The sequence below is a fragment of the Talpa occidentalis genome, unplaced genomic scaffold (genome assembly GCF_014898055.3).
Source record: "Talpa occidentalis isolate TD23 unplaced genomic scaffold, MPIMG_talOcc4v2.1 talOcc4.7, whole genome shotgun sequence".
NCBI classification, from domain to species: domain Eukaryota; kingdom Metazoa; phylum Chordata; class Mammalia; order Eulipotyphla; family Talpidae; genus Talpa; species Talpa occidentalis.
In genome coordinates this window covers 3,963,255-3,983,871 of record NW_023605083.1, presented here as the reverse complement: position 1 = coordinate 3,983,871, position 20,617 = coordinate 3,963,255, and the positions used below count along the sequence as shown (strand labels likewise).

The following is a 20,617-nucleotide window of genomic DNA, read 5'->3' as shown; positions in this document are numbered from 1 at the left end:
TGTCGTTGGTTCAGATTTTTTTTTTTTTTTAAGATTTATTTATTTATGCATACAAGAGCTGGGGTGCAGGCCAGAGGTGTGGGAGGTGAGAGGATTCACCAGAGACAGAGCGGGGAACAGAACAGGCAGACTGACTGAAACACACTGCTGAGGGGAGCAGCGGGTGAGACAGGAGAGGTCTGCTGCGCCATGTGGGTGGCTCCCTGGCCGGCCGGGGATGGAACTCGTGTTGCAGAGGCTGCGAATTGCTTCATAGTGCGGGGCTTAACCCCTTGTGCCACCAGGGAGGCCCCCCGTTGGTTCAGATTTTCTATCCTTTGTGATTTAGTCTTGATAAGTGCTATGTCTCTAGGGCTTGTGCATTCCTCTCAGTCATCCAGTCTGCACTTGATATTTCAGGATTATTTTCCCTTACTACGAAACGGTGGTGTTAAATGACCTTTATTACAGATCTGTCTTGGAATCCTGGCTTCCCCTCTGCGGGGTCGGGGGGGGGGTCTGGGCTAGTCGTTGCACCTCTGAGCTTGTGTGTTCATCCCAGTGGTGGGTGAAGAACCACAGTGGGTCAGGGAGGATAGAAGTCACAGGAAAACCCTTGGCACATGAGCAGGTTCATGGTAAGTGCTGGAAACTTGGAGTTTTGCTGTAGTTATATTTTTTTTAAGATTTATTTATGCATACAAGAACTGGGGTAAGGCCAGAGGTATGGGGTGTGAGAGGATTCACCAGAGACAGAGTGGGGAACAGAACAGGCAGACTGATGAAATACATTGCTGAGGGGAGCAGCGGAGAGACAGGAGAGGTTTGCTGCACCATGTGGGTAGCTCCCTGGCCAGGGATCAAACTCATGCTGCAGAGGCTGGAGATAGCTTCATAGTGCTGAGACTTAACCCCTTGTGCCACCAGGGAGCCCCCTGCGGTTATAATTATTTAAAATGTTCTTCAAAAATGAATGTAAAGAGATGTACTACTAATGCGGAAAGAACAATTGTTAGAAGGTTGCAAAGGAGACATTTCTCGTGCCTCTCCCAGCCTAGAAAAGAGGGATGTGGTGGGCTGTGTGTGTCCAGAAGCAGCTTACTGAGCCTCCATTTGGCTACACTACATCTAAATGCAGGATGAATTAGGACAAGCACACTTAAAGTTTAAATTTTGTTGATACACAATGTACATGATTTAAAAATTCTCCTAAGCAGGCAGCTCAATGAATTTCCAGTGTCAAGACACTAATGCAACTAGCAAGAAACATGTCACCAGGCACTTCTGGAAGCCCCTCAGACCTCAGACCCCCTCCGCCAAGTGACCCCAAAGGTTCTCCCTCCTGAGAATAACTGCCATCCTGACTTTGTCACCATAGCTCATTCCCTGTGCCTGGGAATTATTACACCTGTGGTGAATGTGGCCTGTTTTGCTTATATTGTTTATGTCTGCAAGACTCACCGCCATACTGTGTGTGGCAGGAATGTGGTCTCTTCCCTTCATTCTCTCGCTGCAGCCCTGCTCCTCTGTGGGTTCTGCCAGCGTATGAAGCCCTAATGTTCTAAGGCACCTGTCATATGTGGCTGAATTAAATTCTCTCTTCTGTGTGTAGGATCAGGGTGGCCTGGTACTGCCCTTGGGAGAACTTAGATAGTCCCTCAAGTCATTTTCTGTGGGGATGAGTCTCTCCGAATCCTCAGAAGGACTTTCTGGCTTTCGTGGTCTAGCAGTCCTCCAGTGCCTGCCAGCAGACAAATTGGGGCCTATCTGCCTTCTTAATTCTCCCCTAGAACTCCGACTTACTGCAAGCTACTCCAACCCAGCAGGAAGTAGAATCCAGTAAACCTGCTATAGAGGAGTATCTCGGGGTCAAATAAACAGGAAGGGGGAGTGGAGCAGAAGGAACTTTTTCCCTAGTGGGTAAAAGGCTCCCCAGAACAGGGGTCCTGGGTCTTGGCCATTGCATTTTAACATCTGTTGCTATGGAGCTGGAGCCAAAGCCCTAGGCACAGGCCGGCAAGGCACGGGGAACTGTCCCTCTCTGGCCACAGCGTGGACTCTCAATGAGAATGAAATGTCTTAGCTGTGCTCGGGACTGGGCGGGGGCAGTGGACACGTGCCTGCTGAAGATCCCATCACAGACCTCAGTGCCAGCTGCCGGGGTGGCCGGAGAGCCAAGTCTGGAAAAACACCACAAGCTGTCACGCCAAGTCGGCAGAGTAAGGCCCCCCAGAACACCTGAGCATGTTGTAAAGCAACCAGAGTTAAATGTAAAGAAACAAAGGTTGGAATTTTCAAACCTGAACAAGAAACCAGCGCTGGCAAACATGACTGTGCAGATTTGAGGTGCTGCCAAATGCCAAGTTTTATAGGAAAGTATTTAGCATAGTGCCTGACCTTTTGGGGCTACTTAAGAACGTTAGTAACTCATGGCTAACTTCTTGAAGGTCTTCCAGTTTAGGCAGATAGTTCTCAATGTAAAAAACACAATTTTACACAGTATGACGTGTCTGTGGAACCTCAAGCTTAGAAGGATTCGCTAATATCATTTTTCTGTTGGTCTTAAATTGTGTTGCCTTAGTTGAGGTCGGAATCCCCCCTCGGGGAACCATTGCAAGCATGTGTGGTAGGGTTGGGCTGCTGCGGGCCGGTGCAGCAACCCTTGGGATGACTGTCCAGAAGATTCTGTCTCCTTTTACATAAGGCTCCCTTCCCTGAAAATCCACCACATACAGTATGTTCAGAGGTAAATGGGCCTTTGTGAAAATGTGCATACTGGATTAGAAAGGGGGCGTGCAGTGCCGGCCTTGAGCACGCCAGGCTCACACAAGGCCCATGTAGACAAGTGCTTCTCGGTGCCCCATCTCCCTCCTTCCCCTCCCGGCCGCCCCCAAGAATGTCAAATGCCCAGAATGCCCACCGGCTGCCAGACCTGGTACAGCAGGATGGTGCCCCTGCCTGGGTCAGTGTTCCTCCTGCCCGCAGTTCACATGCTGGCCCTCCCCAAGTCAGTCCGGGACCCCGAAGCAGACCTCGGAAGGAGTCCCGCCTGCTGCGGTCTTCCTTCTGTGAAACTCTGGTTCTTTTGAGTTTCTGTCTGGTCGTCTCCAGTCTTTGGCGCGCAGTGAGGACATGCTGCGTGTGTCACCGGGTGTGCGGCCACATTGGCTCGCGGCCGGAAGCGAGACACCGAGCTCTCCGAGCAGAGCAGGGGTCAAAGCAAGTGGGCTCCTCCACCTCACTCATTCTGTCCCTGCTCATCTCTTCAAGGACGACGTGAGGCATAAGGTCCACCTGAACACCTTCGGCTTCTTCAGGGATGGGTACATGGTGGTCAACGTCAGCAGCCTGTCCGTGAGCAAGCCCGACAAAGCCGCAGACGAGGACGCGTCGGTGAGTCTTCTGAGGCCGGCACCTGCTTCTGCTGGCGGCGTCCCTGCCCGGGTCTGCACTGTGGGAATTTGGAGAAAAATGTCACTTGTGAGCAGACATCGGATAGTTTCGCTTTAACACTTAAGCTCGAACTCTTGAACATTTTGGTGATTAGCGAGCCTTCTTACAAAGTGAACGCTAAGGAAGGACGCCAGGCAAGCAGGCCAGGAGGGGCAGCCTCCCTGCACCTCGGGCAGGAAGGGTGCCCAGCCCACCCCGTCTCACCTCTGCTCCTCTTCTCGCCCCTCAGATCGGGTTTAGCCTCGACCGCACGAAGAACGATGGCTTCCCCGCCTACATGGTGAGTGTCCACCGCGCGACCTGGTCATCCCCTTCCCTTGAGCTGAGCACGGAGTGTGGGAACCCTGTTTCCTCTCCGTACCTGGGCTTGAGGTGGCAGCTGCTTTGACCCCCAAGCATCTCTGAGCACCCCCACTTGTGCTTACTATTTGCAGTGGAGGTGGGGCCACTGGCTTGCCTTTGTCCTGGAGACTCTTGCTGTTGTTCTGCTGTGAGTGAATAAGATGATGTAAATTGGGTCTTTCTTCCTCAGGATGAAGATGTGAATTACTGTATTTTAAAGAAACAATCTGTCTCTGACACCTTTCTAATCCTAGACATCTCCAGAAGTGAGTAAGTAATTCTGATGTTCCTTCAGTTCCCCCGAGAGTCAGCTTCGGGGGAGTTTGGTGGGGAAGCTGGCATTGAGTGTCTGCCACGTCCCCCACATTCAGTGCTGGTGGATGACAGTCCCTCGGGAGGTGGCGGCCCGGCTGGCCCAGGGGGAGCTGACAGGCTGATGAGGGAAAGAGAATAATACAGATGACCACAACTTAGAGAAGGGCAGGGCGCAGGCCCACCTGTGCTGGAGGGAAGGGAAGGCTCCGGGTGAGGTTGGAATGGACTGTACCCGATGAGTAAGGAAGGGAGGTGCGCTCGGCAAGCCAGTGTGGTACTCAGAGGCTGGGTAGCGGAAAGAGCTGGTGGCTTCAGTGCAGGGCCCATTAATGATGGGTAAGGAAGGTGGAAGGGACGTGGAGGAGGCGGGGCTGGGCCTGGGCCTTAATAAAGGAATGTCTCGTGTGCCAGTCCAAGGAGCTTAGGCTCTTGAAGGAGACTGGGGCTCAGTGGCCCTGGCCTGAGTGGTCCCACAGCTGTAGCCTGGTGACCAAGATCACCAACTTTGGAGCCGGCCTGTTTCCACACCCCACCCCCAGCTGTGTGACTGTGGGCCTTGGGGTCCTTACCTCCCGCTTAATAACCCCATCGGCTCCTGGGATGGTTGTGTGGACTGCTGGCCTTTCGGTCTCTGAAAGGCACTTGTACTTTGTGACTTCTGTTGGGCCTGGGGTTTTCTGCTCAGCACATTCTAGCTCTCTGCTGCTTAGACTCCCCGTGCATGGTCTCCGGGAGCCTTCAAGGGGTTTTACGTTGAGGGTGGCATGCTTAAACGGCCTTTTGTTTTTTTTTTTTAATAGAGGCATGCTTTATTTATTTATTTATTTGTTTGTTTGTTTGTTTTTTTGTTTATACAAGCACTGGGTACAGTCAGAAGCGCGAGAGGGTAAGAGAATTCACCAGAGCCAGAGCGGGGAGCAGAGCAGGCAGAAGGACCGAAGTACACTGCTGAGGGGAGCAGCGGGCGGCAGGAGAGGTCTGCGCGCCATGCGGGACCCTCCTCCGGTGGCCGGGGAGCAGCCGGGGATCGAACCGGCGCCGCAGAGGCTGCGGGCAGCTTCGCAACCCAGCGCTCAACTGCTGCGCCACCGGGGAGGCCCGGCCTTTTGTTTTAAATTATGCATACAAGAACTGGGGTACAGGCCAGAGGTGCGGGGGGTTAGAGGATTAACCAGAGATAGAGTGGAGAGCAGAACAGGCAGACTGACTGAAATACACTGCTGAGGGGGCAGCAGGAAGACAGAAGAGGTCTGCTGTACCATGTGGGTAGCTCCCTGGGCGGGGATCAAACTCATGCCGCAGTGGCTGCAGATTGCTTCATAGTGCTGTGCTTAACCCTTTGTGCCACCAGGGAGGCCCTCAAACAGCCTTTAACACCTCAACCACCATCCCTGAGGGTGGGATTGAGCTGAGGGAGGTTAGAGGCAAGAAGACTATCAGAAGTTCTACACTGAAAATGAGCAAACGGTTGTGCTTTGCATGAAACTATTTAGACCCTGACTTGGCGAAGATTTCCCAGGATAATTTCTGTTTCCATTCAAGAAAACTAATCTGGGGCCTCCCTGGTGGCGCAGGGGGTTAAGATGCAACCTATGAAGCTATCCATAGCCACTGCAGCATGAGTTTGATCCCCGCCCAGGGAGCAACCCACATGGCCTAGCAGACCTCTCCTGTCTCGCCCGCTGCTCCCCTCAGCAGTGTATTTCAGTCAGTCTGCCTGTTCTGCTCCCCACTCTGTCTCTGGTGAACCCTCTCACCACCCCACCCACACCTCTGGCCTGTACCCCAGTTCTTGTATGCATAAATAAATAAATTTTTTAAAAAGCAACAAAAGACTTGGTGGAGACTGGCTTAACCCGAGAAGACACTGCTTGTTCACCTCAGGGAACATCCAGAGTGTGGACAGCTGGGCTGCAAGTGAGAAGAGGCTGCAACGGCTTCCCGGCGAGGGTTGTGTGGCCTTTTTGTCTCTGCTCTACCCTCCTGGGCCCCTGCTTCCTCTCTGTGGTCTCCTTAGCTGTCACCAGATGGCTCTGCTTCACTTCTCCCGTCCAGCTAGGGCCCTGAGAGAAGCACTTCCCTTCACATTGAGCTGGTCAGCCCCACGCTGCCTCAGCCATAGAGCCACCCCACCCTTCCTGGTCAGTCTGTTGAAGAGAAGGTGGAAGTAGCTCTCAGGCTGGCTGCTGCCGCCACCACCCACTGCCCTTCACGTGCCCCGAGACTGCGCTTTAACTTTTTATTGGCTTTCTGACCTCTCATTCCATTTCCCTGTGCGCCCATTGCTGAACAGAGTCACCTGGTTGCCAAGAACGTAAGCTTTCGAGTGAGACCACCCAAGTCCTCGCCTAGCTCCCTGCTAGCCTGTGCCCTGTGCCCTCCGTGAGCTCCTCAACCTCCATGAGTCTCCATTTCAGCTGTTTATTTTTCTGTCGACTCTGCACATGACGTCATGGAGGATTCAGCGCCGCCCCCGGGCCTGCCACATGCACTTGCGTGGCCAGAGCTCTGCTTTGAACGTGTCCTTCTTTCCTGTTTGAATGTAGAGTGAAAATAAGATCCCCACCAGAAGCTGGTACCCAGTTACCGAAGATCTTTGTGAACAAGGATGAGAAAGTCCTTGGGCAGCGCCAGGAGTCCGGGGGTGGCCCCCCTGCTTCAGCACACAATCAGACCCAGAAAAAGACAGGTAAGCTGCACGGGGGAGCGAGTGCTTCCTTTCCGCCCCGCTTTGTGGATTCCTTATTGTTCCTGAGCACAAACATAGTCTTAGCATTATCTTTTTTTTTTTTTTTTTTTAAGATTTATTTATGCATACAAGAACTGGGGTGTAGGCCAGAGGTGCAGGGGGTGAGAGGATTCACCAGAGACAGAGTGGGAAGCGGAAGAGGTGGATCTACTGAAATACACTGCTGAGGGCAGCTGCGGGGAGACAGGAGAGGTCTGCTGCGCCATGTGTGTAGGTCCCTGGCCAGGGATCGAACTCGTGCTGAGACTTAACCCCTGAGCCACCAGGGAGGCCCTCCTATGAAAAGTATCTTAAGTGAAAATAGGCATAGAATGCCTTCTTGTTCCGTGAAAGAAGACATTAACCTCAACACTTGTTGCTGTGGAAAAAGCATGCATTAATGCTCGTATTATTTGCTGTTTATTTTTCTGTGTGTATAAATAAATCTGATATATTTTTAGAAACAATCTGTTTTCAAATGTAATTTGTTTAGGAAGCAAGGAAAGTCACTCCAGGTGGCGTCTCTGGATGCTACCACTCACACTCGGCCACTCAGAGACGAGCCCCTGGGTACTAAATGAGGTTATTTGTTAGATTGCGTCAGTGATGTGACGGGTCCACCTTTGCCACTTACTGTAGCTCAGGGTTGTTTTGGGGTTTGAAGAGATGGTGGTCCACAGGACAGCAGAGGGCCTTGCCTTTTTCTTTTAATCTGTTATTAGACAAGCTAGGCCGCAAAAAGTGACGCAGTGGCAGATAGCAGTGGGGTCCTGCGGTAATACTTTTCTGTTTCTGCTTCTAGGTGATGAGAAGTCTAAAGGAAGCACAGTGGATTCAAAGGTAAGAACTAGCCACTCACTTCACTTGTGCTCAGCTCTTCTGGGTGTGTGCGTGTGTCACATGGAGTGTATTTACATACACAGGAATGTACAGTGCCCCCCCCCCACATTACACACACACACACACACACACACACACAGAGCAGTTGTGCAGCAGGCTCAGATAGTGAGGGGAGAAGGAAGCTGAGCCCTCTGAAAGATGTCACCAGGCCTGAGCTTGAAGTTGGTGGATCTGTGTGAAGAAGGGGGAGAAGGGGCGGTGGTGAAGATGTCACTGCCAGGAAGGTGGGAACGAGCCTGATGGGAGTTGGGCACTACCTGTTTTGAAGGCAGAGGTATGTGTTTGGGAGCGAGAAAGGGCTCTTAGATGACCTGGTGCCGAGCAGCAGGGGGTGTTGGTGCACAGGAAGCAGGAATTTGTCATGGGCTTGTGACGAGGAAAGCAGGTGACCCAGGTGGTGTGCAGGTGGCAGACTCTTGTTTTAATTGTCATACAGTAGACTGTGGTATTTAAAGCGACATTCTGGTGAGTTTTGACTTATGGGTACATCTGTGAAACCACCCCCACAATCCAGATAGTGAACATACCCTCACTCTAGAAGTTTTTCCTGCCCCTGTGCCATCCTCCTATCTCCAAGCTACCACTGACCTGTCACAATAGATTAGTTTTATAGAACTTTGCACAGATGAATTGTGCAGTACATGCTCCTTTCTGTCTCCTGGCATTCAGTGTGATTATTCAGAGCACAGCCCTGCAGTTAGGGTATTGGCTGTTCACTGCTTTTTACTGATGAATGGTGCCAAGGGCAGTGTGTGGGTCATTTGGATGGGGACCGGAGCTCAGTGGTGGATGTGTCGGGGTGTGACCGGGTGTGGCGCTCCCAGTCTTGCTGAAGATGTAGCCCAGGGAAGTGCTGTGGCAGGGAGAGGAGCTGGGAATAGGGTTAATACAGAGGCAGAATTGACAGCTGAGAAAAGGAAACGGGAGAAACTACCATTCCCCTCTGTGAAAGGGGTTTTCAGACTTCTTGAAAGAGTGTTTGAAATCAGAGTGTTTTTGGAAGGACAGCAAATTTAGGTTTTAAAACACTATTTTTACATTTAAATTTTAATTAACATGATTTCCTTCCTGTATCATCCTAAAATAGATTGTTCTGTCTTTTTAGGCAATGGGAGAGAAATCCTTTTCTATTCACAATAGTAATGGGGCAGTTTCATTTCAGGTATGTATTCTTGTTTGAATAAAGTTTCACAAGATTTCTATCTACAGTATAAAAGGGAGAATTCATTCAGGGATTTTGCATGGGGGAGTAGCATGATTCGGCAGGCCCTTCTCGCTGCGTGGCAGGTCTCCCCTGGCACGCCTGCAGGTGCACCCTGACCAGACCGGAGGTTTCCCCGAGTGAGTAGCTCGTGGATGTCCCGGTAATTAATTGACTCAACCCAGATTCCAGCCCAGTTCTGCCTGGCTATCCCCACAACTCCTCTCCTCTCATTCAGAATGTGCCAGAAGCACAGAAATCCACTGCTGAAAGGACCATTGGCAGTCACTAGGATGACTGAGTCCTGAGTGACCTGCCAGCTCTCCCCTGTACCTGCACATGAGTGTCCTCAGAAGCCACCCAGCTTAATTTCTTCCTCCTTCAAGTCTTTGCTCAAATGTCACCTCCTCAGCAAAGCTTCCAGTTGCCCTATTTTGAATACAGCACGCTCCTTCCCTCCCCTGCTCTGCCTTTGCCCCTGGCAGTGAGCCCCGAGCAGCACTGCTGTAGTGTTTATTGCCTGCCTTTACCTTCAGGAGGTAGCTTAAAGGGCAGGGACTTCTCATCTGTGTGACTCTGATATGTGTGAACTGCCTGGTCTCGGGCCTGGCCCCAGCGGGCTCTCCATCAGTGACTGTGGAGACGAGTGAGTGGACGCAGGCTGGGCCCTGTGCTGAGAGCGTGCGGTATTGTCTCAGATCATCCTTGCAGCGACTCTGTGATGTAGGTGCTGTTGTTGTTCCTCTTTTACCGATGAGGAAACAGCCTCGGAGAGCTTAAATAATGTGGATTCACTCTGAGGTTGGTCTGCCTCCAAGGCCGAGGCGTTGAATTACTTTGCTTTACTGCCTTCGTAAGGAAGTGCCGGTGCTTGTCGGGCGTCCCTCCGGCCCGTCGGTGCCTGTGCAGCTGCCTCTCCTTTTCTTTTTCCTTTTTGTAGTAAACCTGTCCTTTTAAATGTACACGCACGTTTAAATGTTTTTGTGAAGTCCCAAAGGAGGGCCCCGTAGGGTAGACCGTGGCTGCCACCCCTGCTTCTGTCAGCAATCGGAGGGGGCAGGTTGCTCTTCTCTGGCCCCCCATCCTTAAAGAGGTCAGCGGGGGCTCCCTGCTGCCCCCTCCTTAGTTCCCTCCCACTTTTGGACAGCTTTGTCCCTCCTGTGCCACCCAGTGTCCGGCACTCACAGTTCATCCACCCCAAGGCCGAAAGGGACTGCCAGGGCCTGTCCCAGCTCTCAACTGTGCGTTCTGGCCTTTTGGTGTCTTTAGGTGTCAGGTGCAGCTCTACATGGTGGTTCTATTGGTTTTTAAGATATGTGTGTTAGCAATATCACAGGGGTCTATAATTGGTGAGTTTAGAAGCGTTTCTTTCCCTGCCTGTCCTCTGGACGGAAGCGCGTTCATGTTGATAGCATGAGTCGGTTTAGAGACGGTGATTCAGCCTGAGGAGTCTTGGCCTTTTATTTCCATCTTTTTGTTAGATCTCTCTTTCCTCCCCACCCCATCCTCTTAACTTGTGAGGTACAGTGACCATGCAGAGGGGTGTGTGTGTAGTTATGTTTGTTGGGCACAGATAGTCATAAATATCACCTTTGTAACCATCACCCTGGGCAAGAAATAGAGCTCGCACCCCAGGATCCCCGCCCTGGTCCCTCACGTCCTTCCCCAACTGCCTAGTCGCCCTGTGAGGCAAGTGTTAGCACCCCACCCTGATGGTGGTGTCCTGTCTTTGCCTCTGTGTAGTCTACTCTCTGTCTAAAAGCCCTCAGCAACACATCTGAGGCAGATTTCTTTCCACTGCTACCTTTTTTTACTGTTCACAATCAAATCTTTAGACTTGAGCACAGAGCCATAGGTTGTGACCTTCGTAAGTATGTATGTGTCATTGGAACATGTGAAAAGTGAAAACCATAGAAAAATGTCCAATGGGGAAAACAGCCCATTAGGTGCAGGCATCGGTGAGGGAGTGGCAGCCTCCACCTTTTCAGCTACCCGACGGGCCTCCCTCCTACGCCAGGAAGGCTTTTTACCTAAAGGGCAAAATTACACGTTGGCTTGAAAACTGGGTGAGTGCGTCTTGGGTGCCTCTCTGGAGACCATCCCGGAGGGTGATGCGTGGTTGGCGAGTGTAGTGAGATGTCGGTTGTGGGACCCCAGAGCAGGGCAGGAGCTGGCGCTGTGCATCCTGTCAGCTTCCCTGCCTGCTCGGAAATGCACATTGGGAGAGAATCAGAATTAAGAGCACATCTGTGTAAGTTCTGTTCTGGGAGAATTTCATTGGGGGGCTTTTTGTTCCTTCTGTCCAGAGTACCTTGATCTATTTCGTAGATTTCAAAATGGAGCCGAGGATCACGTGCCCTAACATTCTTCCTTCTCTGCTTTCAGTTTTCTTTTAACATCAGCACCGACGACCAGGAGGGGCTCTACAGCCTTTATTTCCATAACTGCCTCGGAAATGAAATTCGGTCCAGTGACAAGTTCTCGTTCAGCCTTGACGTGAGTACTGCGTGCCACCCCCCCCCATGGGTTCTGTTAACTGTGTAAAAGCGATATATTTCTTTCTTTATAAGAAGTTTTTGTTTTTGTTTTTTTAAAGATTTATTTATTTATGCAAGCACTGGGTACAGTCAGAAGCGCGGGAAGGTGAGAGAATTCACCAGAGCCAGAGCGGAGAGCAGAACAGGCAGAACAACAAAACACACTGCTGAGGGGAGCAGCGGGTGGCAGGAGAGGTCTGCGCGCCATGTGGGACCCTCGCCTGGCGGCCAGGGATCTAACCGGCGCTGCAGAGGCTGCGGGCAGCCTCGCAACCCAGCACTCAACCGTTGCGCCACCGGGGAGGCCCCAGTTTTTTTTTTTTTAAGATTTATTTATTTATGCATACATGGACTGGAGTACGGCCAGAGGTGTGGCGGGTGAGGGGATTCACCAGAGAGAATGGGGAGCAGAACAAGTGGATCTACTGAAATACACTGCTGAGGGGAGCAGGGGGCGAGGCAGGAGAGGTCTGCTGCGCCATATGGGTCAGCTCCCTGGCTGGGATCAAATTCAGGCTGAAATGGCTATGGATTGCTTCATGGTGCTGCAACTTAACTCCTTGCGCCACCAGGGAGGCCCCCTCTATAAGAAAAGTTTTTAGAATACCTAAGCGGAGTAAGAGAAGCGGAGACCAGAAGGGTCTCCCTGCTGCTGGGCAGGACACTGCCGCGCAGCTTCATAAGCCAGAGCCATAAAGCCACTCAGGACGCGTTTGTGCTTCAGCTGCACATGTCATCTGCTGGCGTTCACGTTGTGATGCTTAAGAGAACCAGCGAAGATTCCAGCTGGCCCGATGGGCATGATCTGTTCCTGGAAAGTAAAAACCGTTTCATGTTGGTTTCAGATTGACATCATGGAGAAGAACCCCGATAGCTACCTCTCAGCAGGAGAAATTCCTCTTCCTAAATTGTACATTTCGATGGCCTTTTTCTTTTGCCTTTCTGGGACCATCTGGATTCACGTTCTTCGAAAACGACGGTACGTCATCGCCTGCTCACACCCTTCCACTCGGGCATCCGAGATTTCTGTCATTTCACCTTTTGCTGACTTCCTGGCCCGGGAGAGATCGGCACTAACCATCCATTCTCTTCAGAGGGCATCTTCCCCGAAGCATGCGGGTCTGGGCGGGGCCTGGGGAAGCCCTTACCTTGCCTCGCTGTCCTCTTCCCATTGCTTTGCACCAAAAGCAGATCCCAGTATTTCAGTAGCTACAAGCAAAGTGAAAGGTGTAAGCCAAGTATTTCCGTGGGGAAGACCCTGCCGACCCAGACTCAGAGTGAACATGTTGGGCCCCTTCGAGGGCTATTTGTTCTCGAGAGATCACTGACCGTGACTGCCCGCCGGGAGAGCGCGGCTGCTGTTAGCACTGTGGACACCAGCCCAGAGGCTGGCCGAGCGGGCACTGGCCAGAGGGCTTCTCCCTGGAGCACCACACCTCTTCACAGCCGCCTCCCTGGCTCCTGCCTCTTCTGAAACCTCTGAGGCTTGAACTTCCTGTGCTTGCTTCTCTAGTGGAGCTAGTGCGCAAGTGAGCTCTCCGCTGCCCTCCCAAGAACGTTGGGAACAAAACAGTAATTTTCAGTGAGGGAATAGTGTGAAGCGTTTGCTGTGTTTTAAGGCCCATAAACTGGAGGCTGGCCTGTGACTGTGGCATTGTTCTTACAGGTTAATTTAAATTCATACCATAAGTATCTCCCAAATACCAATGACCTTGTCCCCAGGAGCACCGGGACGGGAATCGAGGCCGCTTTAGTCCCGGGCCCGGGTGTCTTCTGGTGGCCGTCATCGCTGGGGCGTGGGGCTGGCCTGGGGAGTGGCTGGGCCCGTGGGCAGTCATGCCCTCTGCAGGCCCAGATGGAAAGAGCGCCTGGTGTCTTGTGAAGGACCTTACGTAATTGTGTTTGGACTAGAGAGTCAGGCAGCTGTGAATAAGAAGAAATGTCTCCTACAAATTAAGCCTATAAAAAAGGTTTTGTTAAAGAAAGTTTTGCTTTTGCCTTTATTAGAAAGTCAGAACTAGGAGCCAGCCTGTGCGCCTTGCCACCCACGCCTCTGTGCTTGGCCACTGCACTGGGGCGATAGCCCTGTCTGCCTCAGAGTCTGAGCTTCTTGGGCGGTTATGTGATTCCCCTCTAAATAATGGCTTTGCAAATCAGGGCGCTATGCAAATTCAGGGCCCTTACAAGTGGGTAACTAATTTACTGGCTGCTTGCTGGTACATTAATTTCCCTTTATTTAGTGATACAAGAGGCACTGTCTCTGGTCCACTTTTATAGAATATGATAGAACTTAAAATCTGTGGTTAAATGGGGCTGACCTATTTTGCAGAAGTTTTTGACTTCCTTTTGAAGTGGGGTGTGCCTACAGAAATGTGCTGTTTAAGCCCTTCACCCCTTCCCTATGTATTTCCGGGAGTCCTACAGCTGGTTCTGTTGGAGATTTGAACCAAGGACGTGACTGCAAGGCTGCTGGGGAAGCTGGTAGCCTCTAGAGCTGGTAGGAAGTGAAAGATCTTGGCCTCCTTTTATTGAGCCTTGAGTGGGGGAAGTGAGAGACAAGGCCGAGTCAGCTGACAGGGCTGGAACCCACATCCACTGCTAGCCTGGGCCCCAGAGCATGGAGGGGACTGGGGGAGAGGGGCGGGAGAACTAGCAGCCTCTGGCTGTTGAGGCCTGCTCTCTGCCTAGTCGGGCACTTCCTTCCTGTCGCTTAGTTCGGCTAATCTCCCCCTCCTTCAGATGGGTGTTGCCTGTTTTCAGCAGAGGTTCCTGGGACTTAGGGAGCTTGGGGTCTCCAGGGTTGAGGCTGGCTGTGGCTTCAGAGCTGAGCTCCCGCCTTCACAGCACCACCCAGTGTCTGTGTTGAACGGGGGCTGCGAGCTGGGTGGCCTGGGGCGGGAGTGAGCCCCACACTGATGTTTTGTGCTTTGGGGAAGTTTTGTACTTAGGGGAAATCTCGGGGCTGCTCCAGGTATCAGACTCTTCAGGCCTTCACTTCCTTTTTGACCTTCAAGTAGATAGGCACTGGCCAAGAAAGTACCCGGCAGGAAATGGGCCTGGAAGCTGAGTGTCAGCTGATGACACAGGCCCCCCTCATCTGCCATGCCAGCCCACCCGCTTGAGCCTGACCCCCCTGCCCCCCGGAACCCCCAGCCCCCCCTACAGGCGCCCAGGGGATGGAGGCGGGTTCTGGATAGTCACATTTTCTTACAGATGAATCGTGCTTGTCCTGTAGCCATGCATTTTGATTCTCCCAAACCGTACTGTGAACTGTACCACACTGTAGATGTTCCTATTCTCCACACAGCAGCATCCAAGATCTCGTCCCATCGTTGTATTTACATAAGTGTCCTAAGTGCTTTGCCCTCCAGGGTATGTGGCCCATGTTGCACTCCCCTGCCCTTAGTGAGTCCCCCTCGATTAATTCTGTCCTCTGCTCCCCCAAACAATGCTGCCATGTCCGCCCTCCTCCTGTCCCCTCATGCTCTGTGTGGCCTCTGAGCTGTGTTCCCAGAGCTGTGCTGGTGGTGGGGGGGGTTTGAAGTGCTCCCCAGAGTGCCTCCCGTGCACTGCTCCCTGTGTCTGGGCCTGTTGGCCCGTGCTCTCGCCCCCGACATCATCTTTGTCTTGCTGGCCCGTGTGAGGAGTGAGCACTGGGGCCTCGATTCCTTGCACATTTCCTCTGAACACTGGAGCTGCGGGCTCTCTGGGAAGGAGCGTGCTCACCATGTGGGCCTCCTCTTGTGACCTCCTGTGTTCTTGGCATCTGTTTCTGTTGGGTTTTGTCTCTGTGCTTTGCTTTGCCTGAGTTGCTTGCATATTTTGGACCTCAATCCCTTGTCTGTCTTAGACATTGCGCGTTTCTTCTTCCAGTTAAACTTGTCTGCGGCCTTCATTGTTGGACGGAAATCTTTCCTCTTGATGGAGTCAGCTGACTAATTTTAGTCCTTTGGACACTGCCTCTTGCATCTTGAGAAGCCCTTTCCTGCTCCAAGATGACAAAGCGTGTGTTTTACACATAGCCGTCCGAGTCCCCTTGTGGAAGTGGAGACCCAGCTCCCCTCCCTCCCTGCAGGTTTGGGCACCTTTCCCGTGCTGATGATTCAACAGTCCTTGGTCCCACAATTTGGTGTCACCTTCTGTCCGTCCCCACGTGGCTGTTCCTTAGCTGCTCGCGGGTCTGTTGCTGGGTTGATCATCTGTGCCCTTCCTTGCCATGCTCTGTAGCCGTGACCTGATGGAGGGCCTTGATGGCGGAGCACGTGCGTTCCCCTTGAGTCATCCTCCCATCTTTGTTCTGTTACTAGAGTCACAGTGTTCTCCATAATGGTCTCGCAGTGTCCTGTCAGGGGCGTTCCGAGCAGGAAGGGGAGTTTAATGCTTGGTGAAAGGGTGGCCGGCCCATGTAGAGGCATGAGAAGGGGCTGTATCCCACTGGCCTGGGTTATTGGGCAGGATCCATCCATGAGGGTGTACCACCCCAGCTTTCCCTTTGGCCACCCTACAGCCCCTTCAACCCTCCCTTTCTCCAGACTGCAGATCTCCCTCAGGGTGGGGCCTCAATGCTGGGTCCTCAGGGTCCCCAGCTCTCCTGGCTCTGCGCTTCTCACCTGGTGTTGTCGCCTCCTCCTCGCATGATACAGTGGAGGTGCTTCAGGCTCTGCTCGAAACCATTTTTTATGTGCAGAAACTTTGCCAAAAAGATTTTTTTTTTTAAAGATTTATTTTTATTTATTTATACAAGTACTGGGTACAGTCAGAAGCGCGGGAGGGTGAGAGAATTCACCAGAGCCAGAACAGGCAGAAGGACCGAAGTACACTGCTGAGGGGAGCAGCGGGCGGCAGGAGAGGTCTGCGTGCCATGTGGGACCCTCCTCTGGAGGCCCAGGGAGCAGCCAGGGATCGAACCGGTGCTGCAGAGGCTGCGGACAGCTTCGCAACCCAGCGCTCAACCGCTGCGCCACTGGGGAGGCCCAAAAGATTTTGTAAGAAAGTGAAAAAGGCTGCTGTTTGTAGTTGGCTGAGGTAGTGCTTCCTACCTCCTAGTGATGCCTGGGGCTCCAGCTGTGCTTTGAGAACCTAGAATATTCCTTTAATTACTTTTTGTCTGTTCCCTTAGGAATGATGTATTTAAAATCCACTGGTTGATGGCGGCCCTACCTTTCACCAAGTCTCTCTCGTTGGTGTTCCATGCGGTATGTGCCAATATTTTGGGGCTATTTATAAAATGATGTACAGTGCCCATATGACCAGGAAAAACAAAGTAGAGGACATGATAGATTATGGGAAGGTAAAGATGAAAGAGCGTCTTTCTCATGAAGCCTCCAGCTGCCATGGGGGTAAATCACCACAGCTCCTCAGACCAGACCTCAGACCGTTTCTGGTGTCACCCACAGACCTGGCGTTCCCCCATCTCTTGTTTCTGTGGTGGTGCTATTGTTTATTTTTGTTACTTCTTGAGATTAGAGTGCCACCTACTGAATTGATCCCAGCACTTCCGGTATTTTTCTAAATATCCCCTATGTTCCCATCTGAGTTGAAGTTCAGTGTTGACTTCTCTTACTGGGAGGAAACGGGGCCTCTACAGATTGAGACATAAGAATTGAGCTTGAGCTTTGACCGTTTAGCCCTTGGGAGTGAGTCCCTAGGGGTCCCGGAGCACACTTGTGAGGGTTGGTCTCCAGACCCCTCCTGCACCTCAGAGGGTGCTGGGGGAAAGGTGTCTCCAGCTCCAGCTGCAGGGAGTGGCAGGTGTTCAGACAGCTCCCCATTCAGGGCTCCTTGGGGAGACGGGAACCGTATTGATAATGACGCGTAAGATGTTGGAGGCACTGGGAGTTCTAGGTGGCCATTTGTGAGAGAAGAACAAATTGAATAAATTGAGCCTCACCTCGCCAGGAGGCGTAAGGACGTGCCGCTGAAGCCTGTCACTCGGCGGCTTCGAGGAGCTCTGGACTTGCAGGAGGTTTTCAGAGAACCCTGTTGAGCTGGGTGACCCCATGCAGGTTTTTCACGGGCCTGCTGTTGTGTGGGCAGCAGGGGCGGGAAGGAACGCGGTGCCCGGCAGGGCCCCGAAAAGACCCGTGGTGCTCTGACCTGGGCTTTGTTAAGAAGAACGTAGGTGAACTGAGGATGGTGGTGACTCTGAAACCTGCCACCAGCTGTCTTGGCTCCCTGGCATTTGCGCGCGGCTCACGCTTGACTGTGACTCGGCCAGGAGGCATCGGGTCCTCCCCTCACGAGGTTCTCCACTGGCGCGTGCCCCGTGACTCACTGAGACTGTTTGTTGCAGATCGACTACCACTACATCTCGTCCCAGGGCTTCCCCATGGAGGGCTGGGCCGTCGTGTACTACATCACTCACCTGTAAGTGCCCATGGTCCCTGACAGGTGCCATACTGGCAGCAAGTGGGGGAGCCAGCAAGAAGAGGCCTGCCCCGTGGGTCGCCCTATCCTCCCTGGCAACCTATGGCAACCTATGGAGGCTGACATAGGCCCCCCTGGAGCACTGCAGTTGTCCACGCTTGTGGCCATGCTCCTTCCTGCAAGGGGTGCCTCCCTGTGGGGGTTGGCTGCCTGGGTTTTGGAGTGTGGAGCTGTTTGCATGCCCAGAATGAAGTGTTGCCCACTTCAGGCGCCTCCTGCCTTGTACGGGCAACACATGAGAGAGTGAGCACTGAACTCGGGCAGGGTCTGGAGAGCCCACCGGCGTCTGCATGTCTTCTCTCTTCCAGCTTGAAAGGGGCGCTGCTCTTTATCACCATCGCGCTCATAGGCACTGGCTGGGCGTTCATCAAGCACATCCTTTCTGATAAAGACAAGAAGATCTTCATGATTGTCATCCCGCTCCAGGTACAGGGCCCACCCACATCTGCTTGTCCTGCTCTGTCGGGCTCTCAGCAGGCGCAGCTTCAGGCTGATCCAGGAAGAGGGGTGACTCGCCCTTAAGCCCCAGCTATGGCCATGGTGGGGGCTGAAGACTGGGATTCTGATTCTGACTGAGTGGGACGCTGGTCGTAGCCATGGGGGTGCTTAACGCCCAGTGATCTTCACGCTGGCATGTGGACACCCATGTTTGTAGAGAGCTGCTGAAAACTGGGGGGTGCATGCAGCCTACCTTCTGGGTCCATTTTTGTTTTTTAAAGATTTATTTATTTATGCATCGAAGAACTGGGGTACAGTTCAGAGATGTGGGGTGTGTGTGCGAGGATTCACCAGAGACAGTGGGGACAGAACAGGCAGATCTACTGAAATACACTGCTGAGGGGAGCAGCGGGTGAGGCAGGAAAGGTCTGCTGTGCCATGTGGGTCAGCTCCCTGGCCGGGAATCGAACTCGTGCTGCAGTGACTGTCGATGCTTGACAGTGCTGTGTCTTTAACCCCTGCGCCACCAGGGAGGCCCCCTCTGGGTCCATTTACCCTGTGACAAAGCGTCCTTTTAGCAAAGAGGCTGAGCTGTTCGTGGTGACTTTATTAACAAATTATTTTAAAACTGTGAAAATGACACCAGTGAGTTTGCACACGGAGAATATTAAGTAGATGTTGGGCGAACATTTATTCCAGCCTTGTGTTGAGGGGCGGGGGGGCCCTGTGCCCTGTGTGTGGCCTGCCTCACTAGGCTGGGGCCCTCAGGAGAGGAACCTCGTCTCATGTAGAACAGTCTTAATGGAGGCAGAGCATGGAGAACTCACACGGACAAGCCCTGTGCTCTGCCTGACTTAAGAGCATATGTCTGATGAAGTTGTTCTCGTCAGCTGGTCTCACATCGGGGGCAAGGGGTGAGGCAGGCCCTCAGCTCAGCCCACTCAGCTTTGGAGATGGCGGGTCCACATTTCCAGCACAGCCACCTTCGTGTCCCAGAGTGGGAACATGTCAGCATTGAAGGAATGTCCTGACCAGTGGTGGGAGGAGTAGAGTGATCGCCCAGGTTGGAATGATCTGGACAGTTTTTGGTAGAAATGGGCCTGGCCTACATGTTGAAAGAAAGAAACAGGACAGAGGCCGAGAGGTACAGCAGAGACAAGAGCACCTTTTGTGGAGTGCAGACAGGATGGCAAGGAATTGGGGGTCCCGCCTGCTGAGCCGAACCTGGCGAATTCACCGGCCGTCACTGTTCCTTCCCTCACGCTTTCTTCTAGCCAGGAATTCGGGAGCAGCTTAACTGGGTGACTCTGCATTGTCTCCTGGGCTGGGAAGACCTGATTCAGTGGTGTGGAAACAGCTGAGGCCACCTCCCCACCTCTCTCCCTCTTCCTCTCTCTCTCCCTCCCTCCCTCCACCCCCGCTAGTCACTCTCCCACCCCCAGTTTCCAGTGTGCTGCCTGACTCAGTCTTTACAAGGAGGCTCAGGCCGCCAAAGGTGTGTGTCCTGAGAGGGCGCCAGGTAGAGCGGTCTCCTCTGTATGCCCTTGCCTGCCATGGAGTCACAGGGCTCGTCTCTGAGCAGGCATGAGGTGGGCACAGGGCTGCTGCTTGCTGGGCGAGTGGAGAGGGCTAGAGCTCATGGGCTGGAAGCCAGGCCATGACCGTAGGGTGGAGGCCCAGTGTCCACCCCATTAGTGTTAAAGTCCGCACTTGCTCTGGGCCTCAGCGCCTTCTCGTGTTCCATAGGTCCTGGCCAACGTGGCCTACATCATCATAGAGTCCACTGAGGAGGGCACGACGGAGTACAGCTTGTGGAAGGATTCCCTCTTCCTGGTTGACCTGCTGTGCTGCGGGGCCATCCTCTTCCCTGTGGTGTGGTGAGTCTGCCCCACCCGCCGCTGACGCCACCCTTCCCGACCTGGCCCAAGTCACCTGTTAAAAGCACAGCTTCCTGGGGCCCAAACTGACCAGAATCTGACTCCAGGGACAGGACCCTGGGATCTGTGTCCTTATCAGGTCCCCCCCCCCAGGGTCTGATAAGCTAGTCTGGCATCAAAGCTGGCAGTGTAGACATAGGAAGAGTCTGGAAATGGGAACTTAGTAGCAGCATAAAATAGAAGGGAGAGCGTTGAAGAAATCCCATAAATGGCCTTTTCTTGCCCAGTCGACTGGAAGGTGAGGAGGTTCATTCACCTAAACTCGTGCTAGCTCAGACAGTCTTTCCCTTGGTGCCTTTGAACTCTACCTGGAACCCCCGCCTGCATCTTCTTGAATAATGTTGCATTCACCTGCCCGAGC

The 20,617-nt window shown here is 52.8% G+C and overlaps 1 protein-coding gene across 1 annotated transcript in view; it reads left to right on the top strand.

Annotated features, from left to right (window-relative positions):
• Positions 1–20,617, top strand: part of GPR107 (G protein-coupled receptor 107) — a 51,765-nt gene that overhangs the window by 15,532 nt on the left and 15,616 nt on the right. Inside the window, exons 2-13 of the mRNA XM_037495435.2 lie at positions 3,250–3,372; positions 3,662–3,712; positions 3,965–4,044; positions 6,636–6,778; positions 7,620–7,657; positions 8,823–8,879; positions 11,304–11,414; positions 12,301–12,434; positions 16,575–16,650; positions 17,748–17,821; positions 18,190–18,307; positions 20,066–20,196. Coding sequence (XP_037351332.1) covers positions 3,250–3,372; positions 3,662–3,712; positions 3,965–4,044; positions 6,636–6,778; positions 7,620–7,657; positions 8,823–8,879; positions 11,304–11,414; positions 12,301–12,434; positions 16,575–16,650; positions 17,748–17,821; positions 18,190–18,307; positions 20,066–20,196 — 1,136 coding nt within the window. The remainder of the gene's footprint in view (positions 1–3,249; positions 3,373–3,661; positions 3,713–3,964; positions 4,045–6,635; positions 6,779–7,619; positions 7,658–8,822; positions 8,880–11,303; positions 11,415–12,300; positions 12,435–16,574; positions 16,651–17,747; positions 17,822–18,189; positions 18,308–20,065; positions 20,197–20,617) is intronic.